Source organism: Pteropus alecto, unplaced genomic scaffold (genome assembly GCF_000325575.1).
Source record: "Pteropus alecto unplaced genomic scaffold, ASM32557v1 scaffold50, whole genome shotgun sequence".
Taxonomy (NCBI): Eukaryota; Metazoa; Chordata; class Mammalia; order Chiroptera; family Pteropodidae; genus Pteropus; species Pteropus alecto.
In genome coordinates this window covers 14,938,854-14,957,735 of record NW_006431918.1, presented here as the reverse complement: position 1 = coordinate 14,957,735, position 18,882 = coordinate 14,938,854, and the positions used below count along the sequence as shown (strand labels likewise).

The window sequence follows — 18,882 nt, the reverse complement described above, 5'->3', positions numbered from 1 at the left end:
CGCCCCCTTTCCAAGACCTGCAGAGATGCACAGAGAGGGGAGCCGGTGGCGGCACCGGGTGAAAGGGCAGATTCTTTGTCACATCGTTTCATTCTCAGGACAGAGAACACTGATGGGTACAGACAGCAAGGAGGAACATGCAGTATCTCAGATTTCTGCCAACCATGCGACAATGAAATGGAACATCACTACCCACAGAGAGAAAAATATTTTCAATCTCAAATCAGGTAGCAAGATTAAGATGATACATATATTTGCATTACCCAAACTAGTGAGCTTATTTATACGATACAGATGCAGACAACATTACACATACCATGTTACTATTAAAGCAAGAAGTACGTGTTATGTATCATTCCAAAGCTATATTTTAAAGTATCGCTTAAAAGGAGAAAGTAGAGAAATTAACATCAATTTACTCTAAAATTGAGAGATTTGAGGTTAAAAAAAATCAAGCGTTATTGTCCAGGAAACCTAAGTGAAATCTACATTTTTCTGTCGGCAGAGAACACACCAAGGGTAGGAGACAAACTAAGCATGTCACAATAATATCACCCGATGCTCACAATGACAATGCTTTATGTCTGCTTGTTTCCGCTTTGTCAAGATTGCACACACACAAGTGTGTCTAATGAATGAAACACTCAACGCCTGATTGGTTTGATATGGCCATTACAATAAGATAAATGGCAATAGAAAGCATTTCAAAAACATAAAAGAGAAAAATTTTAGCTAATGATAGATACAGAGGAATAAAAATGGATATAATCTGAAGATGCATCACATCAGATGCAGGAAAATAATCACCAGGTAATAATAATAACAATAATAATAAAAACAACAACAATAACAACACCTAAAACGCTGAAGACTACAAGCTAGCAATCAAGAATGATTGTTTTACTATAATAACAAACCTAGAAACAAGAAATAAAAGTCACCTAAGGAAGCCCTGAGATATAATTGTGACAATACATGAATAAATTTGTCCAAGAGATAAATGTGCTATAGCACAGGTAATCTTCTGAACCTAAAAATCCGTTTACTAAAAAGTAAGACAAGTAAAACGTTAGAAAGTAATAAGTAAGAAAAAAACTGTCAATCAAGACACTTAACCCCTGCGGGCCCGATTTTCCCCAACCGCTTGCTAAGAGACTGTGCTAGGTGCTGCTGAAGGTCCCTTTCGGCTCTGGCCTCTGAGAGTACAGCAGGTCCTCGAATAACATTGTTTCATTCAGTGTCGTCTCGTTCTGACATAGATGAGATGCCACGGGAAATTCACCATTGTTCATATCGATTAGCCTGTGGTAAAACTGGTTTCATTATGTGTCATTTTACTTAAAGTCACAGAACCAATTGACTCGCTGAAGTAAGGAATTACTGTATAAAAACCAAAATGAGAGAAGCAGAAAGACAGATGGACAGGGACATGGAGAAACCAGCAAAGACCACTGGTTCCCATGTTGGTTGGACTGCTTAGGAAATTTGATATTTAAATAAAATGAAGATTTAATCGATGCCAAAAGCAGGCTTATCTGCCAGGAAATTTCCTTTCCAATAATAGGTAACTGAGCCTAGAATCATTGAAGTGAAAATTCGACAAATGAGAACTTTGGTTGACATTGTTGAAATGAGACACAAACAGCACAAGTTTATTTGAAGGATTTAAAAGACTAATTCATTCATCTTGACATACTTTCTGTCAATACAATAAGTGCAAGTGTTCGTTTATTTGGTAGTAATTTTATTGGACATTTATTATGTTTTATGAATTGTTCTGGGTGCTAGAAACACAAAGATAAAAAATATATAATTCCTGCCATTAAGGACCTCACTGTCTAGTAAGAGATACAGAAACACAAATGTACAATCATGATGAAAGAACGTAGGGGATGGGATGGGGTGAGGGTTCAAAGAGGAAGGCTGTTTGGATAGTGAACAGCTGAACTGAATCAGAGAACTGACGAGCACTCACTAGGTTGGCTGGGGAATGCTGGCTTTCCACCCAGAGGGACATTCATGAACAAAGACACAGAAGGGAAAATATAGCCTGATTAGTACAAGGGACTGCGAATGTTTTGTTATTGCTGGAATGAACATAAACTAAAAAGAAGAAACGCAGCTGGAAAAAAAAAATAGCAAGAGCCAGATCATAGAGAGTTCTTTATACGTTAAAGAGTTTGAATTTTACTCTAAGTGTTACATGAAAATATTGGGGGATTTTTAGATTGAGTAGTAACATGGTTAAGTAAGCATTTCAAACAGACTTCTCTGGAGACCGAGGAGGACAGATAGAAAGGAATCTAAAAAAGAAGGTGGGAAAGAAACTAATTAAGAGATCATTTCAGTAATCCAGACAAGAAATGTTGAGAGCAGTGATGGTAGAGATAGAAAGGAACTACTAGCAGTATTTAGGAGACAAAAATGGCAAGACTTGGTAGGCGGTTAGATGAAGAGGGTAAGAGAGACAAAAGAGTTAAAGACAAAAGACGCCCTGGTTGACAAGTTGAATAATCTGACCATCAACTAAAACAAAATATAGAAGTAGGAACAGGCTTAGAAGGGAAGAAAATCAATAGAATTTGGGATATGTTGAATTTGAGAAGTCCATGGAACATGCAGCTGGAAAATTCTACATAGAGTTGAACATAACTCGGATCATGAGTCATCAGCATATTGGCAAGAGTTGAACTGAGCGTGTTCAAGACCAACCAGAGAAGGCGCGAGGACACAGGGTCCAGGGGAGAACCCTGAGCAGCACCTCTGTGGAAGAGATGGATGGAAGATGGACACAGGCGAGACAAAGTTATAGGGTAACAGGAGCTCAGTATTTCAAAAGCCAATGAAGTAATGAGTTCTGAGTTGATGAGAGTGATCGAAGTCAGAAATGCCACGTAGAGATTTTTACTTGAAAAGTCACTCCCCTGCACAGGATTTGAATGAAACTAAAAATGTCTCAGTTCACAATCATAAAAAAAAAAAAAAAAAAAAAGGCTAGGAAAAGGGACTACACAATTCCTCATGACTCTATTCAAATGCCTAACCTAATATCCCCTGACTTTCTATTTAAAGCATTCTCTTTTGTCCTGTCTCCCAGGGAAATAGAATGTAGTCACTCACCACGACTCAATCAATTCATACATTTGATTTAGATCATTTCTTCCTTATTTTATTCAGACCACTTACCCCAGTTCTTTCAAGGTGTCTGCAGTTTCCTCACTGTTTAACTGTTCTTGTTAGCCATTTTTGGAATTTTACCAGATTCTCTACATTTTCTTTCCTGGGTAGGACTTTAAAACTAAAATATACTCTGAGCCTGGTCAGCAGAGGGGCTAAGCACATTATCTATACTGTGCTTGCTTTTATAGCAACAGGGGCTCCTTGACACCTCTTTATTTTGCAGTTCACAGTTTGGCTTCACACAGACAGACCTGCCTTAAATCCTGGAGTAAGAATCATATAACTTTACTGAAATTCTAGAATTGAAACAAATCAATTTTCCCACTTAGAGACCTTTCCTACCGTACCCCTCCAATGGTTGTCCAGGTCAGACTCAAGAAAATACCCTTCCCCCAGAAGAGTGTGTTTTTTGTTTTTTTTTTTTAATTTAATGCATTGTAAAATTGATTTAGAGCATCATAAGCAGCATTTTTTAAATAATAGAAGGGGATGAATAGGATGGGATAGACTAGGATAGATAAGTTTGGATAGAATATGAGAGTCTATTAAATGCAGTAAGGATAAATATTGGTTCGTGAAATTTCTATTTCAGTTGAAGGATGGGGAATTCTCTCTCTCTTCTCTCTCTTTCTCTCTCTCTCTGTCTTTCTCTCTCTCTCTCTCTCACACACACACACACACACACACTGTTTTCTCTGTGTGTATGTGTGTGTATGCACACTCATGTGTGTACATGTGTATAAACTATTTCTTACTGTGAGTTAACAATCCAAAACTTTCTACATCGCCCTGCAGAATTACTCTTACCAACTCCAGGAAATTAATTTGCCTGTTTTTTACTTCATCAAGCTTAGCATTCATTTAAATCAATTTTTTCAAGTTGCTAGCTTCAATCCAGTTTAACTCTACTCCTGGTCTTTTTTTCAGTTAATCTGCTTACTTAGTTGACTGTGGGCCTTTTGAACCAGTAACATTTCATCTAAATAAAGAGCTTCATTAAAGAGTTTCTTCTCCCTCCCACCTCTCCCTCTCTTGCTTTTTCCCCCGCTCCCACCTCCATTGAACCCTCTGTTATTTTTCCAGTACCTAACTGGAAGTTCCTCATTTGCATTTTTGGCACCCTGGGCCAAAGGTGCACCTGTCACCGCTACAAGGGCTTTATGATCTATGCCTGTTCCCACACCTCAGTTATGCCAGGACGTGGTTCTTTCTTATAAATCACAAAACATCTAAGTTGCTAAAAGTCATACCTCCCCCTGCTCCCAAATCTCTTCAGATTAAACTCACGGCAGCTTTTCTGCTATTGTCGCTTTGTTAGCTCTTTACTTTTGGATGGAGAGAAGATATTCGGCCTGGTGAACCGCTGCACACTCGAAAATTCTGCTTTGATGCGATCTCACACAGCAGCCCGGTCACTCTCTATGACTGTCATGGCATGAAGGGGAACCAGCTCTGGGGATACCGGAAGGTAAGAGTCAGCTCACCACGAGCGTTCTCGAGCTGCCAGGCTAAAGGTATTCTAACCCAAAGTTTTCTTCTCAAACACACTGTTTGATGTAAATCGTTACCTGGACACGTGTATACGCATTTGGCTCACGCACTTGGAGACCACCAGCAAAAGTCAGGGGCGAGACAGAGTGTGTAGGAAGAGGCATGCTTTTGGTTTTTTGCTTGTCATATGTGCACCCATCAGAGCCAGTTATGACTGAAAAGTGGCTTTGAACCAGAACACTGGCCCTACAGGGAATGGACAAGTTTTAACCCAGACAGCTCCCAAACGGAGGGACCACAAACCCAATAAACGCATGAACACATGTATACTTTTTAAGATCCCCAATTTCCACAGAGAGAGAGAGAGAGAGCAAGAGAGAGAGAGAAGGAAGGAGATTAACACATCTATCCATTTACTATATATCTCAAGCTCATTCGTTTGTAAGCTGTCTGGGTTAAGATAACTACATTTACCCAAATATTTATGCATTCATGTAGATGTAATTGTTGCAACCCTTACACCTTATACAGAAAGTGACCCATTTGTAATTTGGCCAAGATCCTGCCCAGGTAGAGCAAAGAGGAACTTATTGGGGGAATTTAAAAGTTTAAAGAATGAAAAAGTTAACAGTTAATGACAGAAAAAAATAGTTCAGAAACAAAGATGAAATCACATTGTGTGATAAAAAAGCAATTAAATTTTTATTTTGAAATATTTTCATTAAGTTGTCTTTTGTTAACTTTTTAGAATATTATAAAAAAAAATTTTTTGAGGTTCTTTGTTTTTTTAAGGCTGGACTTGGCTACCAGTTAGCAAGTACTTCATGAGCTCCATTCTGCTCCCTCGAGCTCATAGAACCGCCAGGGCGCCTTCCAACCAGGTAGAAGATGCCCTCTGTTTGCCTTTTTACTTTATGTTTGCATAATTCAGCCTTACTCCAGAATATAAGGAAAATGTCATACCCACCACTTTAATCATGAGCTTTGGCTATCCTGTGAGTGAAGTAAAGTCAGTATCCCCTGAAATTACAGAAAGTAACAGGGAAGAAATCGGTATAGGGGTACCGCTGGTTTTGATACTCGTTCCCTGTGATAAGTATCTGTCTCTGAGAGGTGGGCACCTAAAATTATACTCACAACATTAGAACCCCCACATCTGTCAGATTATGCTTATGTGTCCAGAAAAAAATATGAAATTTCAGTTGTTATATCCCTCTGCAAGACAATTTAAAATCAAAAGATCTAATAGGAAAGGCATCAGATATAATATGGGGGAATCACTGCAATAGGACAACCTCACCATTTACCTTATGAAATACATCATAAATGACTGATCTTGTCAAACCCTTTTGCTATTCAATATGATACAGTCTGTGTTTGGTGCAATATGGAAATTTTTCGTTTTGTTTTGGTTTGGGTTTTTTATGGTTATAGCCTGACCTTTAAGAAGTTGTTTTCTGGGCACCTCAATGAAATACCTGATTTGCCATTTGCCTACTATGCTGGTGGGCCCTAATGAACAGACCACTTCTCATGACTGTACGTTTATAGCATGAGAGACAGAACACTCAATAATGTGCAATTAAGCCCAGAAAATATGGTTGTTTTCATTAGCAAGCCTACAAAAGCTTACAGATGGATAAGACCAACTAATACATGTGCACATAGAGCTCCCGGGGAGAAAAAAACCGGCTGCTGTGATTTCAAGAGGCAACTTACAGCTTTAACACCTTAATCCTTTCCAGTATCCTCAGGGATCTGTGAAAGGGAACCACTAGATGCAATTGTGCTGTGGCTCTTTTCTCAGATATTTTCGTAGCTGTTGGCTTTGTATTGCTTAGCAAAAGGTTACACTCGCTGTGTATTTATATAACAAGCAAGGTATTTATACATAATCAGGAACAAGCCAGAAGCTCAAAATGAAAAGTTTCTGAAATATCTCATCTTAGTCGATGGCTTAGGCCTATTCAAATGTACCTGCTCTAGAGAAATTTATCTTGTCTATTTCAAGGGCTGTCCCCAAGGCCTTAAGAGAAAAAACACAGAGAGAAGTCTCTCTGGGGTGCTACCTTGTTCATTTAGATGCACTAGTTGGGCCTGGAGGCTTCCGGAAAGCTTAGCAATATTTTGAGACAGCTTTGACTCTCCTGCTTTTTATTAGCATATTCATGAATCAACAGGATCCTGAAGACCCTACTAATTGCCTAAAGGACCTCAGTGGGTCATCTCTTAAGCTCCTAAGGTAATCATCATCTTCACCTCCAACTGTAAAGGAAGCATTGGGCTAGTGCTTTACACACTTTCCCTCAAGCGTCACAATCGTCAAGGTACTGTCAGGTATAATTCACAGAAGAAACTGTACCAGCAGGTTTGTGGCAGAACTAACATTCAAGCTTAGGTGCATCTGGCTTTAAAGTCTCAACTAGAGTTACCAATGCCTGTTGGATTCAGCAGCACATATAGCAGCCAAACCTCCTCCAGGCTATGGAAGTTTCTTCGAGAGGGAAGGTGGCCGGAAGCTACCTAACTCCTGACTCGAGAGTGTAAAGGCTGTTATCAGGCTCTACTCTCTGATCCATCTGCAGCCATCAGGTGTTGTTGTCATTTATTCAGGAAGATTTTTCGCCCAGCTTTACTGAGATATAATTGACATATAACATTATATACATTTAAGGTGTACAACATGATGATTGGATATATGAACATGTTGCAAAATGATTACCACAGTAAGTTTAATTAATGCATCCATCACCTCAGATAGTTACTGTTAAGATTTACTCTCTTAGCAGCTTTGAAGTGTTGAATACAGTATTGCCAACGATAGTCTCCATGCTGTACATTACATCCCCAGAACTCGTTCATCTTATAACCGGAAGTTTGTACCTCATGACCACCTTTACTCATTTCTCTCACCTCACCCCCACCCCCAGCTTTCTGTCAATTCTTTTCAGATATCGTACTCCGCCACCAAAAAAAAAAAAAAGGAATTTCTGTGACGTGGTCTTTTGTTAACTAGGTTTAGTTGCACAGCTGTGTCCCACAATAGCAGGTACCCAGGATAAGGAATCCCATTCTCGGTTTTCTGTTACCACCAGGGGGACCCCTGTTACAAGAACAGTGACTTGTTCAGGCAACCTCAGGAAAAATAATATTTAAATCAACCAACATCTGAAACAGGAAACTGTCTTCCCTCTTCTTCAACCCCTATATCTTATTGGTCACTAAGACTTGTCAGTCCCCTCCCCTGGCCAATATCTTGAAAATCCATCCTCTCTTTGCCGTTTCTATAGCCCCTGCCCTAGTTACAGCCCTTTCCATCTTACGCCTGGATTTTTGCAATAGCGACCTAAAGGGTCACACTGCCTTCGGTCCTTTCCCCCTCTACTCCATCTCCCATCCTGAAGTCAGAGGGAGATCCTGTAAAACCTGGTTATTACTTTCTCGTGTTTTACAATTTTACTTGGTTTGCCACTGAGTTGAAAATAAAGGGCCTCCACCTCCCGTTTCTCATCCTGACCCTTCATTATCTGGTCAGCATAATGGTTGCCTGTCAAGCCTAACTCATCCTGATTCAAACTATAATGTTATCTCGAATAAGTTATTTTGCATGTATGATTTTCAACTTCCTCATCAACATAGTGAGGATAATTAAGTGAGATAAAACACATAACATTTCTAGCACAATTTCTGACCACATGATCAAATTTTCATCCGTGTGAGTGACAAATGCACTTTATATGCTGACAGTAGTGGGGAGGTATATCCCGATACCCTGCATCTCTACAGCAATCTCTCTATCCTAAGTAATATTTACTCTCGTTATGCGCCCTCCAAATTCAGAGCTATCTCTCATGTCTTTTTCTGTTTAAACAAATGTTTTTATTGGGTGTCCCCAGATGTATTTTCCCTGAAATGAGAATTTGAGTGCAAGTGGTTTGTTTGGGAGATGGTCCCAAAAAATCTTGGTAGGAAGTGGGGAAGTGAAATGGGGAAAGGGTGGACGTCAATAAAGGCCACAATAGCAAGGGATTCCCACCATGGGCAACTGGAGCTCCAGCCTACTGAAAATCTCTGGAAAGGGCACTGAACACACCTCAGAGAGCAAGGGAGTTGGGACATTTATACACCACTCCACTTGGTCCTCCGTAGGATCACTTCTAAGGAAAGCTGAGTTTATTCTCTGATGCCTCTGGGCTGCTGCTCTTACAGACAGAACTATTCTTGAGACCAGAGAAAGCTCTTAGGAAAACAGATACAGTGGCCAACTGCTGGAATTTGGGCCAGCATGCCCTGAAAAGGTGAGGCCCCCAGAACTGTGGGCTGAGTACAAGTACGGCACGAGAATCTAGTTGTTCTATAATCCTTGCCAACACCTGGCATTGCCAGTTTCTTTTTCTGTTCCTCCTCTCACTCTGCGGTTGTAAAGTGATATTATATGTTTGTTAGCTGTTTTGGATATCGTCTTTGTGAAGGAGCTGTTAGGTCTTTTGATCATTTTTAACATGGGTTTTTCTTACATATTTTGCGAGAGCTTTTTAAAAAACATATATCTAGATACAAGTGCTTTGTTGGATATATGTATTATAAATCTCCTACTCTAGTTAGTGTCTTTCCTTTTCTCTCTTGTAGAGTTTCTTGATGAAAAGCTATTCTTTATGATTTAGTGGTTTTTGTGTCCTGTTTAGGAAATCTTTGCCTAAGAAGATAGATTTCTAAGTCATCTTTAGAAGCTATATTGTTTAATCTTCTACATTTTGGTATATATAATTCCATGGAATATTTTTATGTGTACAATGTATGAGAGGATTGCTTCTTTTTTCATATTGATATCCAATTGATCAATCACCATTTATTAAAAAGACCATTTTTTTTCCCACTGTGTAGAAGTGTCATGTTTGTCATAAGTCAAGGGGCCTTATATACATAGGTCTGTTTATGAATCCTCAAGTTTTCCCCATCTGAATAAATAGCCATGTAGAAAGTAAACCGATAGAAATAAACTAACTTAATCTAATAAGAAGTAACACCAAAAACCCACAGCAGCCATCACTCTTGTAGTGAAATGTTGACGTTTTCCTCCAAAGACTAGAGATAAAATATGATGTCTGCTATTGACACTTTTATTCAGCATGTACAGGATAACCTACCAAGGACAATTGGGCAAGATAAAGATATTGAAATGTGTAGGAGTTGGAAAGGAAGAAATAAAACATTCTAGTCACGGAGGACATAGTGGGTATATAAAAAAATCCAAAAAGTTATAAATCTAAACTATTAAAATTAATAAGTTTATTTAGCATAGTCCTGGGTACAAGGTAAACATAAGAAAATCAATTGTCTATATACTAGCAACAAAAAATAGAAAATGGAATTCAAAAATGATTCCATTTGATCACCATGAAAAGCATCAAATAACTAGGAATAAATCTCACAACAGACTTGCAAGACCTTTATACAGAAAACTATAAAACATCACTAAGAGGAATTTTTTTAAAATATAGAAAAATATATCATGTTCAAGGATAATAAGACATCATCGCGAAGGTATCAGTTCTCATATGGTTGTATACACTTAATGCAAAACCAATCCAACCCCAGCAGGTCGATTTGTGCAAACTGATAAACTGGTTCTGAAATGTATATGGAAACGAAAGGGCCAAGAATAACCAAGTAAATGTTAAAGGAGAAAAAGAACTAGTATCAAACACTATAAAAGCACCAGATACCAAGACATGTCAAAGCACATTTCTTAAGGCAGTGCGCTGTGGGCCTAAGGACAGCCTGGCTGAGGTTCTCTAGCAGGTGAGATCTGGCTATTAGTATTTTTTTTGTGCAAAGGCCCTGAGGTAGGCAAGACCTTGGTTTTCTTGGAAGAACGGAGAGCGTCCAGTTGAAAGGAGTGAGTATAAGGGAAAATGATGAACTATAAAGCCAGACATCTCACCAGGGGCAGATTTCTAAAAGACCTTGGTGGGCTTGCTAAGAATGTAGCTAAGAAACTGAGACATCTTTGAACAGTTTAAAAAGCAGGAATCTAACAAATCAGAAGAGAATTTTTTAAATGATTCTGGCTGCTCTGAGGAGAATTAAGGATACACTCATGCACATCACTTGCCTGTAGCCCAGAAAAGCCAGTGAGGGGAGCAGGAGGAGGCATGGACAGCCTGCCGCAGCCGGCACAGCCTCAGCACACACACCAAGGGACTCTGTCGGGCATTCAGAAGCATTATTTTTGATAGACCAAAGTAGTCACTGATGCAAAAAGACCAATTTTCTCCTCCTGTGAGGAATTCTACCTGTCAAAGAAAAAATGGAAAAGGATAGATGGTAAGACTGCTTTGTCCCTGTTACTCCTAGCAAGGGGTTATTTGCATTTTCCCAGATGCCAACAGTAAAAATAGACAGAAAAAAATCTACCGAGTTTGTCTTTCTTCCAGAATTCAGAGGACATTCACATATCAACCTGTTCTTCTCCACAACACTAAGGTGTGGGAAGGCAGATAATTTTATCCCTTATCTCGTGCCACTCTCCTCCTCTCCACCTCATTCATTTCGCAGAGAAAAGCCTAAATCACTGACAGATTAAGTGACCATCAAAGATTATTGTCAGAGATAAAACCAGGATTAAAAAGTAGCCTTATAATTCCAAACCTTTTCTCTCATATCCATATTAGACACAAAAGGCATCAGCCATGAAGGAGTTCTTGCTCACAAAAGCGTTCTCTTTCAGTTTATGTTACACAGAAATGACTAGTCAATAGGAGGGAGTAACTCTGTTCTCCCCAGTTAATAAAGAGGAGCTATCCTTAGGTCCAGTCTATATTCAGCTGCTTACTGGGCACCTAAACCTAAATGTTCCATAAATGTCTCCAAATCGTTAGACCTCAAACAGAGATCATGATCATCCCCACCCCCGATTCTGTTCCGTTTTCTGTATTTCTTGCCTCAGTACTGCGTTTCTTCCAGTCTTCCACTTCTCCGCTCTGCCTTAATCCCCACATCCTATTACTCACAAGGCCCTATGCATTTACTTCTCAAATATCTCTCAGATCGTTTCTTGAATTCCCCCCCACACACACACTCATCCGCCATTGCTTTTGCTTTTGCCTCAGCTTAAATCTGGATGGTTGCAGTAAGCTCAGATGTTCTCTTGGCTACAGTCCAATGCCTTGCTTCCCCCACTTCATCCTCTTCTCTACCACTAGCATGATCCACCCAAACTCTAGATATTGTAGCTCCACGGTTTTAAATCCTCCAGTGACCATCCTCCAACACTCGCATGAAAAACCAAGTCTTAGCGTTGTACCCCAGTCTCTTCGTGATACCTTTTCATGATATCATTGTCTGGAATTCTCTCCCCTGCCTCTTGTGCTCCAGCCATACCACACGACTGCTGGTCCCAGCACATGATCTAGCACCAGCTGCCTCTAACATCATCTCTTACCACTCTCCTTCCCTCTGGCCTCCTCGCTGTTTCTCTAACCCACCAGTGCATTCCTTTCACAGGCTGTTCCCTCTGTCTGGATCCCTCTTGCCCCAGAGAGTTGCATGGCTAATTCCCTCACTTTCTTCAAGACTACCCAAAAGTCACCTTCTTAATAAGGTTTACTCTTGCCGTCCTATTTAAATTTGCACACTGGTTGTATATTTTACCTATTACTCTCCTCATTTATTGTCTGTGCCCTACTGCCCTACCCCCTCCCTCTAACAAGTAAGCTCCAGAAGGCAGGGGTTTTTATTTGTGCTTACTAATTCATTGATATAGTCTAACCACCTAAAACAGTGCCTGATAAATAGTAGGTGCCAAATATTTTTGTTGAATAAATTGAATACATAAATGTACATATTACTTCACGTCTCTCTTTTCACATGTTCTTCCCAATGTCTGAAATACCCTAAATCTTCCTATTCCCCCTCATCTGCAGTCTTGTTGACACTTTTTTACCAAACATTTCTTTTTTACTTATTGGTCTCCCCCACTGCTTGGGTCAGGAGATGCATCTTACGTTATATTTCTATGCCTATCTCCCAATACATACCAGAAAATAAAAAGCACTTAATAAATGTTTCTTGAACTCAACTGACGTGAATAATGTTGTATTTTAGGCAAAGGGCCTAAACCCATGGATTATATGCAAACTCTGACCAAATTACACAGAAAAGCTCATTCCAGAGCCATCAATGGCCTTTGTTCCATGAATCCTTCTGCTTAACACAGAAGGTACTGGTGTATCAAATTGGATAACTGGGTAAGGCAGGTGTTAATTTTTGCAAATTCTGTTTTGCCAGTATTTCAGAAAATGCAATTTGGTGTTGAAATAGCTAGTCTTAGACCAGATGGTTAGTGCATTCTGATTTTTAAAATTGGGGATGCTCCCTGACTAAAAATAAATTAAGAGGGGGGAGGGGGGAGCAGAATCACTATTACTTAGTTACTTGTTATATGCAGGACACTGTGCCAGTTATTTTACATATTTTAACTCTTATCCTCACAACGAACTTATGAGGCAGATATTATGTCTATATTTTACAGATGATGAAGCTAAGGTTCAGAGAATTAAATAACTATCCAAGGTCATACAATAAATAAGGGCCATGACTGGAATTTGATCCAAATATACCCTGTGGAACAAAATCCCGGCCCTTTACCCAGCACTAGATTGCCTCCCCTCCCACAATGTGGGAGTTTTAGTCTCAGAATCATCTTTCTATACATTATGAACTCACCCACCTATCTTATTGTCTTTGCATCTGTGGTATTTGGTTCTTTTATTATCCTGAACACAGCGCGAAATGTTTTCTCCAACGTACTCATTCTTCAAAGTACGGACCCTACAGAAGTATGAAATCTAAGAAAATTTAATGCTGGTCTGTGAATGCCGCAAAGTGTCAGGCACATGCCAACCAAATTGCAGGCCTTCTTGGAAGAGGTGTCCCTCTTGATGAGCTCCTTACAAAGTCCCACCCACGCCTTTCGCAACACGGACTGATTGGCCAGCGCCCAGCACTTCACTTGGCCTGATTTAATTACGAAGGGCAGTTCCATAAACCTGGATCCCAGCTTTTTCATTTACTGCTCAAGGATTTCCAATTCCTTAGACAAAAACAAAATCAGTAAAAACAAGGAAGGAAGCAGTCAGGGAAGATGGGAGTACAAGAGACGCAGTTTTTTGCAATTACATTTTGAACAGCCAGAGCGTATGCTATGCCTTCCTTTAGGACTGAACAAAGAACAGTCCAGTTAAAAGCACCCTTTAAAGAGAATTATGGAACAGCAGACTTGACAAAGCGCTCAGAAGTCTATTCCAAAGGAAAAAAAAAGGCCATCTTTTGTCGTGACCTAGGAGATGACGGGTAGATGAGTAAAGAGCTGTCATAGAACAAGAGATAATATTCACAAATGATTACTCGAGCCACTGACTTAATTCCAGCTGGGAAAAGCACCAGTAAAAATATTTAGTAATCCCAAATCTTAGCTGGGTAGAAACATAAAGATGGCAGTTATGTAGCCTCCAAGGTCAAAAAGTAGAAAAGTGCATGCTCTGGGGAAGGCTGAAGATGCTTCCAGAAGTTTCACCTCTAGGACCTACCGGATATCCCAAAGAAAAGGGTGAGCAGGGCTCAGGCTATAACCAGAGAACAATCTGTTGGTTCATTGCATACATTGATAGTCTCTAGTTTGATGTCCTGTCATTTGTCTCTGTCGTAAGTGAACTTTGGAACAAAATGTGCATTCAATTTTACCGCTGAGAGACACCTTAGAAATGGATCTTCTCCACCCCCTCATTTTACTGATGAGGCTTCTCAGACATAGATAGATGTAGGGATTTCAACTTTTGTGAGAACATGAAGTCCAATAACAGAAAACACATACTTGATTTTTCAGAGTCGTGCTGAATTTGCATATCCACCTGGTTGTCCCGTGAATATACCTGTAATTGTCAGAGCGTGTGTTCCAATTTGAGATTTGGAAAAATCTGATCCCCTTGTGGCTCAGAAAACAGGGTTCAGGAAAATTAAATGTTCAGAAAATCTGGTTTGGCTTTGCATTGCACTGAGACATGAAAGCCAGTGAAAGGAAGAAAATAGAAACATTTTCTTCTCCTTTTCTCATTGTGTGTGTGTGTGTGTGTGTGTGTGTGTGTGTGTGTGTGTTCAGCTTTAATGGGAATATGTGCTTTGGGGAAGAAACTGTGAACATATGGAGAGCCCCCTTGAGCTATTGATAAGGGTAACAATAGGAAGAAATATAGATAGTTAAGCAGGAAACGAAGTACACGAACCTGGAACAGAGTGAATTAGGATTTAGCAGGTCAGATTGAATTTTCATGAATATAACCACTTAAAAATGGCTCTTTGAAAAACTGATCTAAATATATTAGCCTATGCAGCTCACCTGGTAGAAGTTGGGGGTAGGAGACTGAGCATGTGTGATGCTAGGAGAAATTAGAGCAAGGGAGCGAAGGAGACTGCTGCCCAAGAAGCCACAGTGGCCGGGAGAAGGGGCCTGTGATGGCAGGACTGGACCCCCAGAGAGAAGGATGTGGGGGGAGCTGCAGAGCACTCTCCTTCCTCCTGGAGTCTGCTCCCTCCTCCCAGAGTAGGAGAGAGTTCCTCAGAGCTTTTCTGGGGTCAAACAGCAGCTGAGTTAGCAAAGCAGAGGGTGGAGAAATGGGTGGGAGGCCTCAGGAGCCCTCTTTGTGTGAGGAAAGTCAAATCTACAATAAACTCAGGAAATGTTCAGGAGAACAGAAAAGTGAGCCTTTGTATTAGGCATAGCTCTTTGTTTACACTGAAAATAGAAACATGGAAACGAAATTGCAGGCAGCTGACTTTCTCCTTTCTTGTTCTTCCTTTCTTCACCCAGCGCCTAACTATGCAAACATCCTGGTCCTAAACGGACGTTAAACATTGGTTGGTGGAGTCAGCATGCAGGAGCAATCCAGAAATGTTTACACAGGGTGCCTGAGAAACTCTTACATTCTAAAAGCATGATAAATCTAATATTCTCCAGTTAAAGAAAATAATCAGAACCTCTAGTAAACATTTTCTAAAGTAAATAATAAAACATTATTTAATCCTAAATTTTAAGCAGTGATTTGGGGAAGTTTTTCCATATTACTGGCATTTTTTTTTTTAGCATAGATAGACATTACAAGAGACAAAAGTTGTATTACTAGTTAACAAAGGATCCTTTTTCTCTTAGCATTAACTTCCTTTTCCCTACTAGCACAGTAAAAAGGAGTGTGTGTTAATAAGGCCTATTCAGATAGGGGGCTTGCGCACACCACTTATACTTTGTGCCCTGGTCATACTTTTCATTCACAGAGCTGTTATCTTTATTATGTACTTAGCAACCAAAAAAAAAAAAAAAAGTGAACACTGCTTCCTCCATTTTACAGAAAGCAATGAGAATTACACCATAAGAAGATCTATAATGGCAATAAAGGGGTTGAGAAGAGACTAAAGTTCAAGTGCTAACAAATTTGAGTTTGTACATTGAGATACTGCCTGTGTGTCACTTATTCCCGTCCCCATGTTCATCTTCTGATTAGGGCACCTGAGCACTTAGCTTGTTTCGTTCCTATTTCTTTTGTATTTCTCCTTCCCATTAGAAGCTCAATACAAGGGTAGAAAACATTAGAATTCTTCTGGTTGTGTGCGTATGTGTGTGTTGTTCTTGTTCTCGTTCTTGTTGTCTGTGGACAGAATAACTGTTTTTGTGTACGTGCCTCTCTCCAAATAGCCAGATTATTAACTACTTAACAAGCAACCTCACATATTTATTATCTTCAAAACCCAAGCATATGGCAAAATGCCTACCACAGAGTAAGAAATGAATGAACTCATTTTTAAAAAAAAAAAATCAATGAATGAACGAATTCTTTGTTCCTGACCAAACCTGCTTGGAGGCCCTACGTAGTACCAATGGATCCCAGGAAACCGTTCCGCGTGCAACTCAACCTGCTATTGTTTGATTTGATTTGGGACATGTCTGTTTTTCACACTATGGGTAGAAACTGAAGTATAAACAAGGAGGCTTTACTTCCTCTGTATATTTTGGGTTCTAACCGTTCACCATATATTATGTCAGTCGTTTCTTTTTGATCTCTCCAGGACAGAACATTATTCCATCCTGTGAGCAACAGCTGCATGGATTGCAACCCTGCAGAGAAGAAGATTTTCATGGCCAGATGTGACCCTCTGTCTGAGACTCAGCAGTGGATTTTTGAACATATTAATATGACTGTTTTAGAAAAATTTAACCACCATGCCAGCTCCTAGGGGAAAAAAAAAAAAAAAAAAGAACGCAGAAAGGAAGAAAGCGTGATTACCTACAGATATAAAAACTAAATTTTCGCCAGCGTCTGGGTCAAAGGAGTCAGGAATAACATTTCCTAGATCCGGAAAGCCTGGTTTAAAGATCTGTCAGTGCCACGTCAAAGTAGGTTGTCCCAAAGAACTTCCTGCATCTGAAGGACTTGGCTGAGAACCTCACCAGCTGCTTCTGAGAACTTGAGACTAGCAGTTCCCTTGCTGGCCAAGGGCAAAGATTATTTAGGAAGTTTTCAAAACAACTGCTGAGTTAATAATCTTCGCATTTCTCAGGTCAAATCCTGCAGTAGTGAGTAGCTATGAATGGATCCTATCATTCGGGTGGGAGGGGGTTGGAAGTAGAGTGCATGACTGCTCTGAGAACCTGAGGACACCGCAGGTGTAGCGCTAGCCACACTGAGGGGGAGAGCTGCACTCTTCGGTGCCATTCTCTGACTAAGAATGGGTTAAGCAGGTTTAACCCTTAAAAGTGCTGCAGATGATTTTAGAGTGCTCATACTGTTCTGTTTTCTTGTTTTATTTTTGAATGAGGGTGTGCTATCTAATGTAAATCTTAAATTACATCACGAAATGGACTTCCACTGTTTCCATTCTTGGCATTTGCCATTTTTCTTTTAGAGCAGAAGTAACTTATTGTTCATAAGAGTTTATGCTCCATCGATCAGCTGAAGTTCTAATTCAGTGCCCTTGTATGAATCCAATTTAAAAATAAAAACAAAACACTATGCTACCAAGTTACTCCAAAGAGAAAGATTTCACAGAAGCAGCGAAACCATGTAAGGTTTAGGGGAGGGGTTTCCCTAGGAAATCTATTTTTACTTTTCTATTATTTTTAGAATTTTCAAAGTCTGATGTTTGTCCAGTCATAATTTTTATTAAGGAAGGAAATGGAGTGAGGTCGATGTAATTGTTTAAGGAGATTCTTAAACCCAAATAAATCTACACTCCAAGTGATATGTGACAATGTCTTGGTTCACTTCAATTCTGTTTAATCAGTCCTCAAGACGTAGAAGTGGTTTTATTTGTTTGGTTTTGGATTTGTTTGGTTTTATATTGTTAATATTAATAATGTTTTTGTTTTACTTGGAAGTACACAGGAGGAATTTCCATTAATAAAGTGCTCTAACACCATTTTCTGTAAATGGGACAATATTTCAGGGGTGAAGAAAGGAATGATTAAAAAACTAAATGGAACATTTAATCCTTAAAAGAATTTTTGTACTTTTCAATAATAATGGGAATGGGAGAGAAATAATGGGAATGGGAGAGAAATTCTCTAGAGAAAAGAGTCATATTTAATTTCTCAAGTTTTTTTCAAGTAGAAGTTTTTATTTTGCTTTCGTTGTTTTAATTTGGTTTTCCTGTTAATAAAAAAAAATGTGTACATCATCTTGGATATAGAAGCATGGAATTTTAGAACTGGGTGGACTGTTAGAACCCAATACTTTTTGTTTTTGCAGATGAATAACAGGGCCAGAGAGCGTAGTCCTAATTCCTGGCAGGGCAGGTGGGCCATCTGACCCTCGTCCAGTGCTATTCTTCCTGTCCTGTGGTGCCTCGCTCGGATACCCAAGATGGTTCCCATTATTGCTCTGATTTAATCTGAACTCTTCAGTCACTAGATGGGAATACTGTGACTCCCTGGGGATGCCTACCAGAGTTGCATTCACGTTTAGAGGCTTTAATATATGAAGCCTCTTCTTGTCAATGTTCATGATTTTGTTCTCTCCTCAAAATTTAATCAAAATGTCCAGTTAAACGACCCCAGTGATAGTTGGGAAAGAACTATTTTGTTATCTTTACTGATTTTTCAAGCATTCTTTTGAAGGATTATTCTTTTTAAACTGACAGATTTTTGTGTGTGTGGCGGTCAAG

General features: G+C 39.6%; 1 protein-coding gene across 1 annotated transcript in view; it reads left to right on the top strand.

Annotated features, from left to right (window-relative positions):
• The window catches only part of GALNTL6 (polypeptide N-acetylgalactosaminyltransferase like 6), an 888,106-nt gene extending 869,725 nt beyond the window's left edge, over positions 1–18,381 (top strand). Inside the window, exons 12-13 of the mRNA XM_006906317.2 lie at positions 4,499–4,648; positions 16,789–18,381. Coding sequence (XP_006906379.1) covers positions 4,499–4,648; positions 16,789–16,956 — 318 coding nt within the window. The 3' untranslated portion in view covers positions 16,957–18,381. The remainder of the gene's footprint in view (positions 1–4,498; positions 4,649–16,788) is intronic.
• Positions 18,382–18,882: the final 501 nt, after the last annotated feature.